We start from the raw sequence: 20,357 nt of genomic DNA on the forward strand, positions 1-20,357 counted from the left end.
CAGGCCTAAGTAAGGCTCTTTAAACTGACTGAACAATAAAGTTAAAGTGAAGGGGCAACATGTAATTATTTTAGTTTAAAACTTTCGAAAAGTAACTAAGATTATCAACAGAATGAGCAGAAATAACAGTTCTGACGTCATGTCAAAGACATCCATGTTTTGTGTTGCAGAGATATCTACTGAAGTTAGCGTGCTAACCAGCTAGCCCTGGGCCCATCCTGTCTCGTGATACCACTTTGTACCAAAAGTGGTGATAGTGAGTCACTGTAGTGTCCAGTCTGCCCTCAGTCCAACATGAGAGGATGAAGAAGTAGTAACTGCAACTAGGCCATAAACCTGTGTTGCAGCCGTCCTCTCCCTGGGACATTCCTCCAGTCTTTCCTCAAGCTCAGCCATTGATGCCGCTGCTCTTGCCGCTCTCCTTCGCGTTCCTCGACCTCTCTTGGCTCGTTCTCTACTCCGGCCACCACACCGAAGAGTGCGTTTCCTTGTTTCTAATGATAGGGGTGGCAACCCCAACTTCCTGGTAACATGCTGCCCCCTATTTGTTTGGAGTATGAATTCAACAGTTGGCCAGTTTTTACACATTGCCCCTTTAAGGTAGTAGAGTAATTACTTTAACATTGTTGCTGTAAATTTTTCTCCGTTTTCAACAATTTCATGCTACCGTCACACACCAGAACGATAGTTTGCTAGCAATGTGTCCTAAATTCAAAGAGCAGGGTCACATCTTCCGATGCTAGTAGTCATATATATACAGTACATGACATTAGCATTTTAAAAACCTAGCCAAGTCTCAGTCATGCTTAAAACAAGTGTCAGTGTTAATATATTGCTTCTACTTGTTGTCTACAATGGCTACACAAACCAGTGTGTGCTCAAAAATCCATGTGCAACAGTGCCTGCTCCAAGTATAGATAAGTAATTACACACATATATTTAGCAATTAATTCATTTGTTTTAATTTTTAATTAAAGTGATTGGTCATAGAGAGAAAACGATCCCTCTTTTTTTTTTTTTTTTTAACAACAAACACATGACAAACTGTTGAGCCAAAAAAAACCTAGACAATTAAAAACAAGGTATTTGAAAGTATGGTTGATATTATCTGAAGGATAAATGTCGAAGGATGAATTATTAGTAACTTATATATAATATATAAGAGCCCAAAATTCAGAAATCAAGCATATTTAAAATTAATTGAATAATCTAAGTGGAACAACTCATACACCACTGGAAAGAGAAGACGGTATATTCACAAATTGTTTATGTTCATGTCAATCAGCAACTTAGTGTGTAAGCAAATCACATAAAGTGACCATTTCAGTGTATTTCGTCAAGTCATTTAAGTTCCAATTCAGTGTTATTCCAAAAGAAGAAGGTAAAGTGAGTCTGGTAAATGTATGGTAGATTATTTGTTTCCCGTAGATTTTTTTTCCTCCATAATCTAAAATTAAAAAACTATATAATGATATAATGTAATAAAAAATATTTAATTTGCAATGCAAGACAAAACATTAAAACAATGTGTCAATTCTAGCAATGCCCCCACACAAAACATGCCGATGGCATTCATGTGCTTTTTCATATCATGTGCAGGAAATCACTTTCACTCCCACTCAATAAAGGCTTTAACAGTGTAATCCATGACCTCCCCAGTTGATGGAAACAGGATGTGCTGTCTCCTACACTGTGTGCAACGGAAATTAAGCTATATGATCAGTTATGTGCGACCAGACCTTTTACTTTATATCCACCTTCAGTGATATGAAATAACAACTTCAGTAATAGATCAATCGACAGATAGTAGAATCAGATTCATCATTTAAATTGTATGTGCATAAGACATGTCAAAATCAGAGTTCTGGAACTGCTTTAACATGTAACAGTTGTAAACAGGATAACTGTGCGACCTAAAATGAATGCAAAATGCCTTATTGAATAACTTATCATTCTGTGTCTATGTGGACAAATTTTCCTGCAGTAAATTATCATAAAGATCAGATATATGTGTCTCCACTTAAAGACCTGAGTCAGTCCCCTACACAAATAAGCATTTACCTTGCTACAGTGCTCTTAAGCAAGACACTTGTTTTTTTCATGCATGTAGAAATCCACTCTTAACGAGGTTTGGAGGTAAACTGATGATCAGTTGTCACGTGATTATCATAACTTGGTTAGAATAAATCATTTAAGATCATTATCAGCTAATGAGAAACCTTGTTCAGATACAGTAACAAACGTGCTCCAGTAACAAGTCTACAGCCGCATGTGAGCATCTTCTTGACACCACAGGACCTAAATCAGGCAGCCGGGTCTTTTCTCACTTTTATGGGAGTGGATCATTCAGTCTGTGGACGTTTGATTAGTTATTTCTCAAAGCCAGTGGTTGTCCTCAGTGATAAAAGACCTCAGATGATCATAATCTAATTTTGTCACATATTAATGTCCTTAATCACCACTGTGTGCAGAGACAAACTATCACAGCCTTGCAAATGAAGAATAAACATTTGGATCCTGTAGCTCAGCTGAAAGATTCCTTATTATCTTCATGAAAGGAGGTTCATGCAAGCACTGATTAAATTGATTAATACTATCACCAAGGGCGTGGTAGTGAGGGGAATGGTGGAACCAAGTACACAAGGCCCCAACGTGAGGAGGGCCATCGAAAAACCTGACATTAAAGATTTCCCTTTATCTGAAAATTTTGAATTTTTACATTCTCAGCAATACAACTTGGCAGAATAAATCATTTGACAGACTTTTTTTTTTTTTTAAATCTAAAACATTATCAGAGCCTCTGAAGGTGCACAGGGATTAGTCCACACCCGCAGTAGGGTGAACAAAAATTCAACAGGTTACTGCACTGATGCTGAAGACTTAAGGCAAACTTTAGTTTAAATATGTCATTAAGAATTAAGAAAAAAAGGATTGAGACATAAAAAATGTCGGAGGGAAAACAACTCTTGACAAAATTCTTTCAAAAGAACGGTACACAAACACATCTTGCTAGCCATTTTTTTTTTTTTTTTTTTTTAAATATTGATATATAATGTGGCTTTCCCGTGCATATATGGATTGTGAAGTTTTATTCTGATTCCTGTGTTGCAGTAGACTGGGCTACCACTTGTTGGAAACTAATGTGTGACTCTGTGGTCTAAGGAAGAATGCCTGCATGTATTGTGTAGCACACCGGACTAAAATCTAAAGTGAATTCAGGAAATATTCGTGTGATTATGAGTATACGCAATGAGAACGCAGGGAATATATTTAAGCGACAGACTAACTAAGAAATTTAGCACTGTGAAATAAAGTGTCGTTTTTTTTGTATTTGGGGCATTTTAGCAGTTTATTCCAAATACAGTTGAAAGAACATATTTATTATACAAATTGAAGCCAACATACAGAATTGTTACAATGTCTGGTTGCCTCTGCAGCGCGGCTTAAAAATAGTCCAATGGGAGTCCTAATGCTACTTAGCAACATTTAGAGTACAGGCACGTGCACTTCTTTGGGGTATTTAAAAGTGTGGAATGTTGTTTAGAGAAAATACCACTTTGACCACAGTGGTGTGGGGGCTGGGTGCGTAGACTGGCCACTCTGAATCTTTTGATCATTTTACTTTTAGTAAATCAAATCAATTCAGTGATTGAGAGCTCTCTCATTCACTCATCTCAGATAAATAGTTTTCCTGTCTGCTTCTGACTTGAGAGACGGTATATTCAGCTTCAGTCTTACTGTAAGTCACTCTGGGATATAAAAGTTGTCCCCTGGAAAGGGGGTTTGATATTCTCAGGATTAGTGACTGAAGTCTTTGAATCGTGACTCCGTCCCACTGTGGGACCAGCTCGCTCTGCCCCACAGAGAGCTCAACCCCACCACTCTGGTACTCAGCTGAGGACATTAAGAGGGATACAATATCTCATACTCTGAAGAATTTCAGAGGATTTTTTTTTTTTCCTCCCTAAAAAACAGGGAGGCCTTTTTTAAAAAGAATGGGAGACTATGATGAAGACACTGCATTCCTCGGACAGACTGGTCCTTACTTCTGGACCACATTCTTCCTCCTAAACACAGTTTTTGTCTCCACTGGATTCAATGGGCTTTACATCGTCTTTGTTGGAGCAGCTCCGAAGCACCACTGTCTCATTCCAGACGTCAACTTAACCGAGGAGTGGAGAAACGCCATCATTCCCTTTACGATAGTGGATGGTGAAGAGGTGCAGAGCCAGTGCAGCAGATATAGGCTGGATGTTGTTAGAAACCTCTCTGCTGAGGGATTTATTCCTGGAAGGGATGTCAACCTCACTAATCTGGGGCAGGAAGGATGTTTAGATGGATGGAACTACAGCAAGGAAATCTACCAATCCAACATAGTCACCGAGGTCAGTCTGGATGTGCATGTGTGTTTTCTGTACAAGGTGTTGGTCACGAAAGTTTTCAGTTGCCTATTTTCTTTTTTGTTTGAAACGTGTGTAATTTACGTCTTTTCACAGTGGGACCTTGTTTGTGACAACCAGTGGAAAGTTCCCTTTGCATCCTCGACTCTGTTTGTGGGGTACCTTGTTGGATCCTTAATCTCAGGACAGCTCTCTGACAGGTATTTCATCCTCAGTTATCAGTGAAGTTCCCCCAAATGCACTCTATATGATTATATTCCAATATGAAACTTAGGATGTAGTGTTTTGCAAGATTATTTGTCTTTTGCCACATACTGTAGGTGTATTATTTTATCTAAGAGGTTTTGATCATTTGCAAAAAATGTGGTGAAAGTTGAGAAGTTTTAGGAGAATGCACATAAAAGTAGAAAATTAATGACCAACAAATAAGTGGTTTGTGGTTTCGTAAGTGAGAATAACACACTGTGTTGAATGTTACTGGAGACTTGGACCTGATTAGCTGTCAGGCCCAAGTTATAATAACAACAGCCCCATCTACTGTTGAAGTTGACTTTCTCCAAGAGAGGATTGGTTTTCACTAAAAATAGTAACAGTTCTTTATTTTAATTTAGAATTGAATTGCTCCTAAATACTTGTTTAATTTACAAGTTCGAACATTGTGTTTTATTTCAGCACTGTCTTGGGTTGTACTGGTTGTGCTTCCTGCCCATAGAAACAATGCAAATTAGCTTGATCTGGGAGACAAGCAGCTGTTTGAGGTAGTAAAAGTTAACGTAGAGCTGTTGAACCCGACAGGTACCGGTTTTCGTCAGAGTTTTGTAAACCTTTGTAGAGTATCTGATATTAGTCGTTTCAAGGGTCCAGCTCTGACAGACTTTAGTTTTGTGTAGCTTTGGTTATAGAAAAGCATGCGGCTCAGGACACAGCAGTGAGGAACACGAGTGTTTAACTATTTACCTCTTTTGCAGCTGTGAAAACTGTACACTCAATGGATGAGAAATGGGGGGTAAGAGGCTTTGAGGTTTTAGAGCTTTTTGATTATTGTGTCACATTAGGGGATTTTACGGACTAAAATAAAGTTATAAAAGAGTAGCTGTGCATGTTGCCATCAGTTCAGGAGAGTACGTTACTATTTCCCCATTCATGCAAATTTACAAAAGCCCTCACGTTGCATAAATGTAAAGTAGTCTCTCATAACACTCCCTCTTTGAGGTTAGGCAACAAATTTATCTGTAGCGTTTAGAGAGAATGGCGGAAAGGTCAAGGGCGCAGTGTCTTTTAATGGCATTTTACAAGGAAACAATACATGCAACAGGTTATTTTGGCGAGCTGCATGGACATCATCATGTTAGTGTTACACAGAACATTTCAGAGCACCATTTGAACTGCATGGTAGATGATGGTGAAGGTGGTTGAGTTTGCAGACACGAGTTTATGTTTAGCAAAAGGTGACCGATGTTACTAGCCTTCATATGATCAACTGATTTTCTGCCTATGACTTTCAAACTCATGTACAAAAATTGTTGGACTTGTATGGAGTATAGACAAAAATGACATATACTGTGGTCCACAAACCATGAGAATGTGTCTTGGATTTCAGGAAGTCATAACTGTACCTGATCAAAAGTCATGTGACGCGATGTCAGCGTTTTGCGACAATCTAGTTGCAAAAAACATTTCAAGCAGCTTCGCGATCATTGCAGGGAGGACATGACATAAAAAAAATGAACAAAAAATTTTAAAAAAATCCAGCATATTGTTTTACAAATGAAAAATGATGAGGCTCTGGTTGAATATGAGGGTGTTTACATCCGAATAAAAAGTTAAGGAATTATAGCCCTTTTTAAGCTAGTCTGCCAATTTTATGTCACACATAAAGTCAGTAGTATATCATTGACAGGCTACTACTCTGTCAGACAGTAAAAAACTCCTTGGTTGTACAACCCTTGCCCAGCTGCATTGTCCTAAAATAACGGGTTTTAATAATAAAAAAAGTATATCATTTTATATTTATTATAAAACGGGAATCACAAACGTGACTCTGTCATCATATTTTCTAAATGCACTGTGTGTGAATCACTTCAATGATATATATATTTTTTCCATTCAGGTTTGGGAGGAAGAGGGTTGTCTTCATCTCTCTCGGGGCCCAGTGTGTCTCGGTCCTGCTTCAGTCCTTCTCTCATTCATGGAAGATGTTCTGTATCATGTTCCTCTTTGTTGGAGCCTCCCAGATATCCATCTATATTTCTGCGTTTGTACTAGGTATGGAATTGTAAAATACTCCTCTTCCTGTGTTTGGTCTTGTAGTCGCAAATTCTTGTCAGCTGCTCAGATAGATGCGTATAGATGGGTAATTTGGTTTCTTTCAGCTCGACTTTCTTTCACTATCTTCTGGGTAATCTTTTTTTTAATCTCAAGCCCGTCACAAACCATTTTGTCTCGGACAGGAACAGAGGTGTTGAGTAAGACAATGCGAGTGCTCTTCACAACTCTCGGGGCCTTCCTTTTCTATTGCATTGGGTACATGACACTACCCTGGATTGCATATGGCATCAGGGAATGGAGGACTCTGCTTGCTGTTCTGTCCACAACTGCTGTGGTCTACATCCCTCTGTGGTGGTATGTTACTCGTCATGCCGATTGATTTCTCTATTTTGTGCATTAATATTACGTGCCGATAGTCAGCGTCCATGGTTTAATAGCGGACCAAAACAATCTATTTTTGCTGACATTTGAGGCAAACCCAAATTTATTGTGCAGGTTCATCCCAGAGTCTCCTCGGTGGCTGATCACTCAGGGAAGAGTAAAAGAGGCTGAGGCCATAGTGAGAGATGCTGCGAGGAAAAATAAAGTTGAAGCTCCACCTGTAATTTTTAAAGAATCAGAGGTAAGGTTCACATATTGTTATTAATATTACCATCGAACATTTGTGGCCCTTGAGTTATAAAGTCCTTTTCAACCTTTTGGTCAAGAATGAATATTTTCAGACATGGGAACACAAAATCTTCACATGTGACCTTGGGAACAGAATATGTTGTAACAGATGCAAAAAAAAATGTTGAAATGTGTTAGTTTGAGCCTCCGGTCAGAGCTCACAGTTCAGTGTTCTCTCCTGCAAGCTGAGGGGTGGTTTCCTCCTCTAGTTAATGTATGCTGTTTGTTATCATGTCTGCTTCTGCCTAGTCTGAGTTAAAAAAGTACTTTTTTTTGGGTTTATAAGTACAGTCAAGTTACCACATCTCAATATTTCAAAGTACTGTTACAGAGAAAAACATCATTCCTATTTCTTAACATTTTATTTGAATTTCTTGTATGTATTTCTTGATCCTGAAACCTTTTGTTAGTATTCTGAATTAAACGGAATTCTTTAATTTTACAGTTATGGCCCAAAAAATATGATGTATGTACTCCCATACCCTTAACCCATTCAAGTCTGCGTCAGTTGTTCCTACAGCCTACAGCCTACATTGAACCTGCTCATAAAATATTTGAGATATTCTGTGTGCAATCTGGAAAACTTAAACACGTGAATTCTCTTGTTTGCTTTGGTTTGACCTACAGGCAATGCCTCCCAGCAAGACATATACCATGCTTGACGTTCTGAAATCCAAGAACATCAGATGCATCACACTGATGTGTCTCCTTTTGTGGTGAGCGGTTGTGTTTCTTTCCTCATTCTTCTCTAAGTAATGGTTGATCACAATTAGCAAACCTTTGTTAATCAATCAATCAGTTTATATGCATACGTGTGTAGTGTATTAGAAGTCCGAAGTGATAGGTCGACAAGAAACCAGCAGAGAAAAATGACCACGAAAACCTGTAACTCATGGCATTTACGTGATAACATTTTTCTTTTTACAGGATGGCAATAAACATTGGGTATTTTGGTTTATCCCTGAACACCTCCAACCTGAGTGGAAATCCCTTCATGAACTGTTTTTTATCAGCTACGTCCGAGGTCCCTGCCTATGTTGTTTCTACTTGGCTGCTAAAGAAATGTCCAAGAAGAGCACTTCTGTCCTCGTTCCTCATCATTGGAGGAGGAGTTCTTCTGCTCATTCAATTCATCCCTGACAGTAAGTCTCCTTTTTATAATGTAAAATGACAGTATCACAGCCTAGCAAACACACATTGATTTACATTATATCTCCATATAGTTGCAGTCAAAACATTTTTGGACAACTGCTCACCATAGCCATTGGTTATAATTGATCTCAATTACATGGCAACATAACATTCATATGGACAGTTCAGAAAAATTACAAAACAAACATTTTCTCACTTAGCTCCTGTGATATGTAGACAAGCAGATAGTTTTAAATTTAATTTGTCCAAGTGTGGGGATTTCTGCTCTCACCCCAAATACAATGAAGGTGAGGGGAATTTTGTTTGTGGTGTCCACAGTGACAGAAAATTAACCAATTCGAGGGCAACATCTCTATCCAGAAATATTGGACCTTTAACTCTGGATAATCCACAGAACTATGTTTAGGGACTATTCATTTACAGTAGAAAGTTTCCAAAAAAAAAAAAAAGTTTCAAAAAAGACTTCACTTTCAGGTCTTTAGATTATGCAGTGAAAAAAGAGCACTACTCTTAAGAAGTCATGTTAATGTTAAATATTTTAAATTTTGTGAGTGCTACAAATGAAACCTACAAATTGAGTTATAACACCCGCATGGATTAAAAATACAATCTACATCCATGTTCAACTCATGTTCAACTCATGTTCAACTCATGTTCAACTCATGTTCAACCTGTGGCACGGTGTCACGTTGTACTTGGACAGGCTGTTTCCAAGAAGTAGGCGTTATATAATAGGGTGTCTGTTAATGTGTCAGCCAAATGGGTTATAGTAGCCAAAACACTTGATTGCAGACTGTTTCGTAAGAAGTATCTGCTGTCGATTGTTCAGTTCAGATCTGTAAATTGAGTTTATTGCAGTGTCAGCCAAAGCAGATTCCAATTACTTACCAGTTACTTTGCATATTAAGATTAAAATGACAAAATATACTCAATAAATAAGTTAGGATCCTTTATGATAGGATAAGACTTTTTTTGATTGGGGGTGGGGGGGGTATGTATGTGTATATACCCCCAATCAATAAATCTAAATATCTTATCCTGTCATAAAAGATCTTAACTTATTTATTGAGTATATTTTGCATTTACACACACACACACACACACATATATATACACACACATATATATATAAATACATAATATACCCAGCAGTATATTAAGTTAAGTATTATACAATAATATAATAGTAATTCTGACGTAAAGCATAGTATACTTAAGAATAATTATAGTTTGATGCTAATATTTTTTTACTTTTACTTTTACTTTGAATTCATGACTTTTACTTGGAACAGAGTATTCTACACTGTGGTATTATTACTTTTACTTATAGTAAGTAAGAGATGCGAGTACTTCTTCCACCGCTGAACATTTATTTGTCTTTTTCAAGATAATAAAGGAGTCATGTACCCTTGATGTTTGCATCCTCCGATCACTATCTCCGTAGGAAACTCCCAGCTCTTCTTTTGTTACAATACAAAAGATAATGGTAGTTTTGCTCAATTCAGAGAATTAATTCAGAAATCACTCCAGATATCTACTCTTTCACTTCCCCAGCCCTTCAGTATGTTGCTCTGGCTCTGGAAATGACCGGGAAGTTTGGCTTCACCATGGCCTTCAGCATCGTCTACATCTACACCGCTGAGATTTACCCCACTGTACTCAGGAACGTCGGCATGGGAATGTGCTCCTCTGCTGCACGCATTGGCAGCATCACAGCTCCTTATGTCATCTATTTAGGTATGCAGATGTCGAGTAAAGTATCCCACAAAGACACTGCATATTCACTGCACTGATATACTTTAGGTATCTGACAGAACAAAAAAAGTCAGTGATATGTAGAAATATAACAAATGTTTATCTATATTCAAGTAAAAGTTTGTCATTGTCTAATGTAGAATTTGGCTTCTTTGTTATTTACAGGTACTTATGACAAGGTTCTGCCTTATATCCTCATGGGAAGTCTCACAATTGCCTCCTCTGTGGTCAACTTCTTCCTTCCAGAGACCCTCAATAAAGATCTTCCAGAAACAGTGGAGCAGATGCAAGAATGTCAGGGGTGGGTGCATTTCACTCAGGTTACTGTAGTTCACCTATTTCTCAGGTCAGGATTAGAACGTTGTTTTAAATTAGATAAATGCATGTTTGGGTACTCATCTTGGAAAGATCTTTCCAAGAATTCCTATTTACCAGAAAGACCTATAAGGTGATGATGCATTTCTTATTCTATTTTGCTGGCTCCATAGTAAAGAGACAATACACAGAGAAAAGAAAAGACGACAAGTCGAAAATATAAATATTTCCACTGCCATTTATGTTTTTGTGGTATCTGTGTTGCTCACTTGCCATTTTTAACATCCATTTCTTTCAATTACAGGTTGTGCAGTGGACCTGCAAAGAAGAAATATGTAGAAAATGGAGGACGGGGGAACCCACCTGTACAATGTGAGGCCAAATCTGATGTGCAAACACTTACTCCGTAGTTTCCACGATGGCCTTGCTTTACTTTTAAGAAAGAAAGAAAGAAAGATATTCTTGCTTGAAAGAAATAATCTGAAATCTGAAAATAAAATCCCATTTTTTTTATTTTTTTACTGTGTTGTTGCTTGTTCATTCAAGAACAATTTTTTTAAAATGGTGCAAAGAAAAACTTTACATCCTTAAATTTTTGTATGAAAATTGAAATGCATGCATATCTGATTAGTCTCTAATTTTTGTCACACAATACATGTAATAAAAAAAAATGAACATATGATCCCTTCTAAAACACAGCCTGAGCTGTTTTCATCTTTTAAGAAAAAAAAAAGCTCCTGAATTAAAATGTAGTCTTCCATGTGTTATTACTGTTGCTCCGACTCAAAAAGGCTTAATGAAGCAAGCTATTTTCACTTAGCAATAGTTCAAAATTTTGGAAATTATATGAGAAAACAATACCACATCCAGAGTAAATGTAAGAATAAAAGGCTACAGCTAGCAGCTGGTTAGCTTAGCTTAGCACAAAGACTGGGAACAGGCAGAAACAGCTAGCCTGGCTCTGCCCAACGGAAACAAAATCCACCTGCAAGTGCCTCTGAAGTTCACTAATTAAAATGTTACATCTCATTTAAGAGTTACACAAGGTACATACACTACAGTGCACCTGCAGTTAGTATTCCAGTGTTGGTGATTTGCAACCACCTACTGACAAAGAGAAGTGTCCCTTTATTCTGCAGAGGCATGCCAGCCTTAATTAGCGTGATATGCCTTCAGTAGAGTATAGAATGAATTTGGAAACTGGTGTCAATAATGTTGAATTCCAACCAGATATTACCAGACATTAACAGGAGCTGGAACATTCGCCAGTCACCGTTTTAAAAAAAATGGAGGCATCTGTATAAATGTCCATGTAGTTCAAGCGTTTTATAATTATATTGTGTCAAAACTGCACAAGGGGACTGAATGAAATTGCTCATGGTCTGCTTAGCGATAGGACTTTGGTCACCTGTGATAGTTTGTGGAGGACCACACATGACCAAATAAGGAAATATGTCATAAAGTCGTTATCTGTAAACCATCTGCAATAAACAACTCAAACGTGACTGTAAATAAAATTGACAGACTTCATTACTGTTTTACCTGCTTGAAAATGATTAACTCCCTTTTCAAGGATTCCTTGAATCATCTTTTATTGCAGTAAATTTTATATAATCAATACATAATATAGATTATATAAGGATTTTCGTGTTATTTGAGTTGATAGAAAACATCTAAATCCTAGTCATATGTATATTTGAAAGCATTTTGTACCACAACAAACAAATTGTGTATGATCTTAAGTGTTTTGTTTTTTTTTGGCTGTGACTGAGTAACCTCCCAGATCGGGTGAAGCTGACATATAAATTCTGAACTCACCTTTACAGCTCACATGCTGTCATGCAGCCTGTCACAGAGCAGTAGCGCACACTCTCCCTTGTATCTATCAGTATTGACGAAGTGTCTGCTTGTCTTTTTTTCATCCTTTTACTTTTTTAATTATCAATCTTTTTGGTGAGATAATGGACAGCTTAAAAAATAGAGACTATGACATCATCTCGTCTTTCCTTGGACATTGGGGACCTTTTCAGCGAAGGATTTTTATAGCGCTGGCCGTCAGCATCCTCCCAAACGGTTTTGTTGGCATCTATATAGTATTCGTAGGTGCCACCCCAACTCATGAGTGCTATATCCCTGAACAGTATAACATCAGTGAGATGTGGAGAAATGTGACGATCCCATTGGAAACAGTTGATGCCACTGTAAAGCGCAGCTCTTGCTCAAGGCTTAACCTGGAAATTGTCAGGAACTACTCTCAAAAGGAATTCATCCCAAACGTGGATGTGAATGTGAGTGAAATTCCTTTGGAGAGTTGTCTGGATGGGTGGATATACAGCAAAAAAATCTACCAGTCAACCATTGTCACAGAGGTGAGTGATAAGTCATCAATTAACTTCCCTTCGAAAAGGTTTCCACTAGGAAATGGTATTTAGCAGCCTTTTAGTATCTGTCCCAAGGTTTCAGGGAGCTGAAAGTTAATATGAATAACTATAAAAACACTCATGCATGGGGGCACCTTACAGTTTTGCCCATGAATTACTCACCATAATAAATTAGTATTTAGATCAATTCCCAAAGAGAGAAAGGTGCTAGTGAAAAATCTCAGACAGGAGATTTTTACTGAGACAGACACTGTAGTGACTTCACTGTAGTATGTGTGCAAGGTCCAAACCAAATTCAGTATGATAAGCAGAATAACTGCAAAAAAGGCACTACTTTAGTTACAGTAACACTAAGCAGGTTCAGAGGCCAAACCATTCAGTAGGTAAATCATACACATTTACTCCTATTTATCGTCCTGAACTTTATTCAGGACGGTATTCTCCCATTAAATGATTAAAAAAGAAAGAAAAAGACATCGTTTCAACTTCAGAGTATAATAAGAGGAAATTTATACACCACTACAATAAAACAAGTGACACCACAAAAACTAGTTCTTACCAAAAGATGAGTTGTTTTTAAGTATTTACGCCCAGTAATTGTTGTAAGTGTTGTAAGGTGTAACTGCTGCGAACCTAAAAGAACCAAATGACAAAGCAAACAAGTGGCCCAACCATTTAGAATGAGGAGTTAAAGAAGTAATACGCATCTTACCTGAAACTCGATTAAAATGCGGATAACTAATGTTGTAAACTTGGGAGATTTTGAATTGCATTTCAGAAAAATAACCTATTATTTCTTAAATTATGAAACCTTGTGCCAATAATGACCAAATAACTTTGCTTGGTTGGCATCATGGGTTCTTTCCCTCCCATTCTAACTGCACTGATTGACTTTGCAGTGGGATTTGGTTTGTGAGAATGCATACAAAACTCCGCTGACCACCTCCATCCATTACCTTGGTGTGCTGTTTGGAGCATTTCTCTCAGGCCAGATGTCTGACAGGTCTGTACTGTACACAACATTGTCTGAAAACTGTCCAATTTTGCTGTGAGGGATACAGAGAAATCATGTAACTTACTAAACACTAAACTGCATTTCCTACGCAGGTATGGAAGGAAGCCAGTACTCTTTGCTATGATGTTTCTTCAAACTCTGACCATCACATTGCAGATATTCTCCCCAAGCTGGGAGGTTTTCAGCCTCATTTTCTTCTTTGTGGGTTCTGGATCATTCTCCAACTTTATCGTTGCCTTTGTGCTGGGTATGTTTTCCATTAAGGATTAAATGTTTTATACTGCTTGATGTGTTTGTAGGTACTTAATGTCATAATGGCCCGCCCGACCAGGTGGGTAAAACACTCTTTTCCCCGAGGCATCAGCCCATACGAAATTCTGGCATCAGTAATTTTATTAAAGATAATCTGGACAACAAAATGTTGTTTGCTAATGCGAAATAGTTGCATATGACCCTTGATTTGTAAGATACTTCTCTCGCTCTTGGCCATTGATCTCACACGAAGTTTGACTTGAGCGGAACCGACTAGCAAGAAAGCAACCAGAAAGTTGAGTGTCATGTTTATTTTGATAAATTCCCCTTTCATTTTATTACCACTACAGGTACAGAAATTCTAAGCCCAAAAGCCCGAGTGGTCTTCTGCTCCCTGGGGGTTTTTATGAGCTCAGCTGTGGGGTACATGGCAATGCCTGCGGTGGCCTACTTCCTGCGTGAATGGCGGATGCTGATGATTCCCATGGCTGCCTCTGGCCTGATCTACATCCCTCTGTGGTGGTAATAATAATTATACTTTTTGTTTTTGAGCTTGCCCTCTTACACAGCAACCTTTGCATTGCTTGGTAGTGTCCTTCAGTAAGACTGTTTGTAAGTCAGAAAAACAATTTAAGTGTCTAGACTCTCTGTTCTCCACTTGCTTGGCTGGAAATGTTACCCCTAGTTCATTTTTGGTAGTCAGCCGAAAAAAGGTCAGAGGTGCAGATTAATAGACTGTAAAACTGATAAGATACTCGCCCAGTTTTAACAAATCAATCCCATTAGAGTGGCAATCAGAAAAGTAACACAGTGGAGAGCTGCAGGGCTGAATTACATTGACTTGTTTAGGGTTAAGATTAAAGTTTGGTCAAGATGGGTTGAAGGCTGCAGATAGTAAATACTGTGTGCAATCAACCAATGAAATCAATCACCTGGCTTGCATATTGGCTATTGTGATAATGTATAAAAATGATTATACTGCAAAGGAAATTGCAAGTAGGAACCTCAAGGACTTAATGCCCGATTACACAAGAAAGTAGCAAAACAAAAGCCAAGGTGGTGGTGGAAGCTTGGTCAAGTAGTGACTATTTACACTGACAGTCACTAAATTAGAGTAAGTTAACACAGTTAAGCCACAGCTGCACTCTGTGCACTGTCGTGTAAAAACAAAAAATACAGTTTTAAAACACTTCCATCTCACCTTCGTGGGTCTCGTCCAGGTCTGTTTTCAGAGTGTGGAGTGGGCTCTTTGCTGCGCCTGAACGGTGGGTGCAATTGTCAGTGGTTGTTTCCTGCTCTCCAGACTCACGAAAAAAAGTAGTGAGCCCAACACGGCTTGGCACACCAGAATGAGGGGAAAAAAGAGACATTGCACCTGAAAACTTGGTCGAAAGGCGGACAAGCTGCGCAAAGATGATGCGTTCGGTTCGGTCTATGCACGTCTGGTTAACTCTCCCACCTCCAGCACTCAACTGTGTCCCCAGTGCAGTGGATGAGAGAGTTCCATACGGGGCTAATACTTCAGTCGAGAAGCGTAGATGAAGCACACAGTTAATGTCATGGCTTCCTCTGTAAATTGATTTCCGGCTCTTTAAATGTCAGCACTGCCAAATTTGGTCGACAGCATAAATTCACAATGCACAAAAGTTAAAGTCCAAATGAAAGAGCTTTTCTTGTTGCCGTGTCATGCATTCAGATATTTTGCTGGCGTGACCAGGCCTCTCAGGGGTTGGGGTTAACCTACATACTGGTTTGGTGCGCTTTTGTCCTGCAATTTCAGTGTGTGTCTGAAGGTATCGTTGTACCCCTTTGTTTCAACTCTCCAGGTTAGTTCCAGAGTCCCCTCGCTGGCTGCTCACTCAGGGACATGTGGCGAAGGCTGAGGCCATACTGAGAGACGCCGCCAGGGAAAATAACACCGAGGCTCCACAGGCTATTTTTACACAAGCGGAGGTGAGTTTATCAGCGAGTGTGTGAGTTTAGTTAAAACATGCAAACAACATCAACTGTATGTGCCTCAGAGGTCCTACAATGGTCTTGGATAAAATAGAATTGAACGGTTTTATAGCATTGTTCCTTTGATCTTTTGGCTCAGTGTTGCATTTCAGGTCAGCCTGTTCTGTTAGGTGACTTATTATACCGCATGATGTCAAAACGGTTTTTATAGCTACGTGAGTAATCCGGGTCTACAATATAATGCTATGTGTTTGTGTGGCAGGGCTCCTGTTTCATTCATACAGATTGAGGATTGGATCTTCCAGCTTTCATTTCTGCAACCATTTCTTCTTGTTTTTCCCAGATCGAAGATGCATTGACTATGAAAGAAAAGAAATACAACATTTGGGTCATCCTGAACAGTTGCAATATATTCTCTCTTACATTGCTGTGTTCGATTCTGTGGTACGTCTACAATGTCCTCGCGACATAAATCCTCTAAGCTTTATACAACCAAAAGACAACAAAACCGTCAATCACAGCGCACGCCCAAATTAAAATCAGAGAGTGTTGGCTGTACAAGATAAAAATTCAATTTGCTTTTGGTTTAGCATTTTGTGTTTCCTGATCTCATGTGTTTTACACTTATGGTTCTGAATGTCTCTGCAGGTTCATCATCACCATCAGTTACTTTGCTTTGATCCTCAACACCTCAAACCTGAATGGAGACCCTTACGTAAACTGCTTCTTGTCTGCTGTAACTGAGGTGCCAGCTTACATAATTGCCCTGATACTGCTCCAGCGCTGCTCCCGGCACTTCTGCCAGTCCTCTTCGCTCTTCCTCGCCGGCATCATGATCCTCTGTGTTCACCTCATTCCAATAGGTAATGCTCAAATCTTTAGCTGCACATAAAGGTCCTTTTTCACCCCCACCCACTCTTGCAAAGTAGGCCGCTGTTGAGATTGAAATTTGGGGGAGGTACGCTAAATTCCTTGTACTCATAAGAATGATAAAGGTGTCATTCGTCCCTAATAGGTGCAACGAACCTAACAGGAGAGTGAGGGAGATGTCAGCTAAAATCAGCATATTGAAAAGTTTGCATTTATACCTCACAACGGAAAAATCAGGGGTTCACCAAAAGTATTACATTTTCATGCTGTCACCGAGATTATTATGTTTACCAAATTCTGTGCCAGTCCATCCAGTAGTTGCTGGTATATTTCACTCACAACCACTAATGTGAACCTCATGGTGGGGCTCGATGAAAAAAGCCAGGGGATCAACGAATTCATGAGGATTCATCCCGGGAACCATAAATGTCTGTACAAGGTTTTACTTCATTTCAGCCAACAGCCGTGACATATCTCGGCCTTCACCGAGGTGGTGGACTGATTGACGGACCTACCAAGACTGCCATTAGTAGAGCCACGCCACCAGCATAGCTAAAAATATATCAGGTGTATTGGTGAATATTCACATGGAGGAAGTAAAAAAAAACTCTTCACTTTTTTTTAGTGTTTGCTGTCATTAAAGTTTTGTTTTGTTTTTTTGTTTTGTTTTTTAAATTTGCTTAGATTTACCAGGTGTGGCTGTGTTTCTTGAGATGCTGGGGAAGTTTGGCATCACATCTGCATTTTGTGTGGTGTATGCCGTCACATCCGAGCTTTTCCCCACCGTTATTAGAAATACAGCAATGGGGTGTTGCTCCATGGCTGCTCGAATTGGCACCATCATCTCCCCCTTTATCATTTACCTGGGTAAGTATATGTATATATTATTTTTATATATATTTTTTTTTTATTTCGAGCATTTAGCCAATGCTAAGACAATTTCTCTGACCCAAATAGCAGCAGTTTTAATTAAATCTGGAGTATAGCGCTGCAGTGATTAGTCAGTTAATTGATTAGTTGATCAACTTAAATTTAACCGGCAACTATTTTAATGGTCAGTTTATCATTTCAGTCATTTTTCATGCAAAAATATGACAGTACCTGAATATCTTAATATTTTAGACTCTTGGTCATATTTCATAGACTAAACAGTTAATTGAGAAAATAATTGGTAGATTAAGCAATAATGACAACCATAGTTAATTACTTCAGTAAGAAGTTCCTGGGTAAAATCACTTGCCTCAATCTCAAGATTTAGTTTCCCACAAAATGACTAGATTTCTCACTTCTGTCAACAATCTTTTGTACACAAAGTGGGAAGTAGCTGTGGTTTTTATCAAAATTGCAGCTGTTAAATTTTTTTCTTTGGACCTGCGAAGTGACTCAGAGGCTGTTTTAGTAATGTCTGTTTCCTCTGCCTATCTCGTGTGTTTTTTTCTTTTTTTCTTTCTTTCTTTGCAGGACAATACTTCAGGGCACTGCCATACATATTGATGGGAGGTCTAGCCATTTGCGGTACCGTTATATGTCTCCTGCTGCCGGAAACTTTTGGGAAGCCTTTGCCAGAGACCATATCACAGATGCAGCAGATATCCAGGTGAGTTTACACAGTGAACACCCTGTATGTTCACTGGCCACATTGGTTCAATGGCTGCACAGGTGGAGCCACTGCAAAGAGAACAGACACAAGAGTTAATTACTATTTAAATGCCCTATTTTTTATATTTTTTGTTAAAGTGTCTCTTGTGAGGCGCTGTAACATAATCGTTGATTATTCTGTTGCTCTTACACGTGCAACATGCCATGTTGTTTTATTTCTGTCACAAAAAGAAAACTGTAGTTGACCAGTGAGCTATTAATGTCACTCTTTACTTCTACACCGTCGCTAAATATCGTCTCAATGTTCGAACAGGAGAAGAGGAAAAAAGGCAAAGGAAGCTGAAAATGGAGAGAGCGCAGCTGAATATCAAAAAAAAGAATCCAGGCTATAATTGACCATGTTTTTTGTTTATTTGTATTGTATTTATTTGATGGTCATAGACTGTAACTAGACATCAAATGACAAGTTTTGTGACCTTTTTTTTTTCTTTAAAGCTGTTTGATTTTATGTATTTTTGGTTGAAATGTCCTATATCTTAACTGTATTCATTCCCTACTTAACTTATTGTAGAGCCTGTTGTCAATCAGTTTTTAACTATGTATCAATAAGTACGCTTTTAACTGCATTTAAGTGCTGTGATACATAAAACTGGAGACTCAGAATGTTTTTTATGTGTCTTGTATGTCTTCATATTTTTAGACTGAGGAACTTAGGTTTGTTTGCTAAAGTGTGTGTTTCTTTCCAAAAATATTGAATAACTAAGTGTCCAATTGGCATATGATAAAATTCATGTGAATGAGATTAAATGGGACCTAACAATTTGAGACCACCAGCAGTTGAGCCTGTGTTGAACCATATACACTCATAACTCTGATGCAGTCTTAGTAAGTATATGAGCCATTTTTTTTGTGTGTGTGCATGTTGCCCTCTACAGCCAAAAATGACCAGAGTAAAATACACATGTAACGCACAACCCATAGGCTCCTATCTTTGATGGGATCTAGATTGTGGACATGATTGATGTTCGAGGCAGCTTTGTTTATTTTCCACAAAAGATATTTCTCTACAAAACGCAGAGGAGACATTATTTCATGCCCAGTCAAACTAGTTGTATGTTGTTTTATTTAGTCCAAGTTTGTGCCAAGTTTGAGGTGATCGTGTTATTCGTTACAAGCATCGTCAAGCTGATTTTTTTTTTTTTTTTTTTTTTAATGACAGAAGACTGATCAAGTGAAATGCTTAATAATGGAAACCTGCACACATTAGGTTGTATCGATTTATATTTATTTACGTTCGCATTGCTATAAATACGCGGATGCGTAACTTTTTGAACATCTGTGTAACTTTCGAACATCTGTGTGGAGTCACTCAACCCTCCCAAGCAACGTGACGCCAAGTTTAACGTAATGCCCAGGAATCCTGCTGTGAGGGTGAAACCGTTCATTCACATCTGTGGCCGTCGGTTTAACGGCGCATACCTGCAACCTCGCGACAGCAAGCTCCGGTGCATCGTTTTCCCTCAGCTGATTGTCTTTTCAGTTCGTTCGTTCGTTCCGAGGGCGCTGAGCGACAACACGCCGGGGGAAACCGAATCATTGTCCTCGTGAGTCCCCCTTCTCGAGACCGGAGGAGCCTCCCGTGTCAGCATGTGTTCGTGCTTCGTGTTCGACTCAAACCGCGAGGAGAAGAAGGGTGGAGCTCCTCGTGACATAATGAAATGACGT

General features: G+C 38.7%; 2 protein-coding genes across 2 annotated transcripts; both read left to right on the forward strand.

The window, feature by feature from the left end:
* The first annotated feature begins 3,995 nt into the window (after positions 1–3,995).
* slc22a5 (solute carrier family 22 member 5) lies at positions 3,996–10,969 on the forward strand. The gene is made up of 10 exons (XM_040150785.1): positions 3,996–4,385; positions 4,497–4,600; positions 6,511–6,665; positions 6,851–7,022; positions 7,164–7,290; positions 7,965–8,053; positions 8,265–8,479; positions 10,044–10,226; positions 10,410–10,545; positions 10,864–10,969. The coding sequence occupies exons 1-10, from the start codon at positions 3,996–3,998 to the stop codon at positions 10,967–10,969; spliced, it is 1,677 nt and encodes a 558-aa protein (XP_040006719.1).
* A 1,551-nt stretch (positions 10,970–12,520) lies between these two features.
* Positions 12,521–19,201, forward strand: LOC120802625 (solute carrier family 22 member 4-like). The gene is made up of 10 exons (XM_040150635.1): positions 12,521–12,928; positions 13,840–13,943; positions 14,048–14,202; positions 14,558–14,729; positions 16,034–16,160; positions 16,507–16,607; positions 16,812–17,026; positions 17,718–17,900; positions 18,495–18,630; positions 18,946–19,201. Exons 1-10 carry the CDS (start codon positions 12,521–12,523, stop codon positions 19,022–19,024), a joined length of 1,680 nt encoding a protein of 559 aa, XP_040006569.1. The 3' UTR covers positions 19,025–19,201.
* Positions 19,202–20,357: the final 1,156 nt, after the last annotated feature.

This window comes from Xiphias gladius, chromosome 17 (assembly GCF_016859285.1).
Source record: "Xiphias gladius isolate SHS-SW01 ecotype Sanya breed wild chromosome 17, ASM1685928v1, whole genome shotgun sequence".
Classification (NCBI taxonomy): domain Eukaryota; kingdom Metazoa; phylum Chordata; class Actinopteri; order Istiophoriformes; family Xiphiidae; genus Xiphias; species Xiphias gladius.

Coding starts and splice junctions, on each gene's coding strand:
- slc22a5 (XM_040150785.1), top strand. CDS start 3,996: ATGGGAGACTATGATGAAGACACTGCATTCCTCGGACAGACTGGTCCT. Junction 4,386..4,496: donor AATCCAACATAGTCACCGAG/GTCAGTCTGGAT, acceptor GTCTTTTCACAG/TGGGACCTTGTTTGTGACAA. Junction 10,546..10,863: donor CAGATGCAAGAATGTCAGGG/GTGGGTGCATTT, acceptor TTTCAATTACAG/GTTGTGCAGTGGACCTGCAA.
- LOC120802625 (XM_040150635.1), top strand. CDS start 12,521: ATGGACAGCTTAAAAAATAGAGACTATGACATCATCTCGTCTTTCCTT. Junction 17,027..17,717: donor TGTTCACCTCATTCCAATAG/GTAATGCTCAAA, acceptor AAATTTGCTTAG/ATTTACCAGGTGTGGCTGTG. Junction 17,901..18,494: donor CCCCTTTATCATTTACCTGG/GTAAGTATATGT, acceptor CTTTCTTTGCAG/GACAATACTTCAGGGCACTG.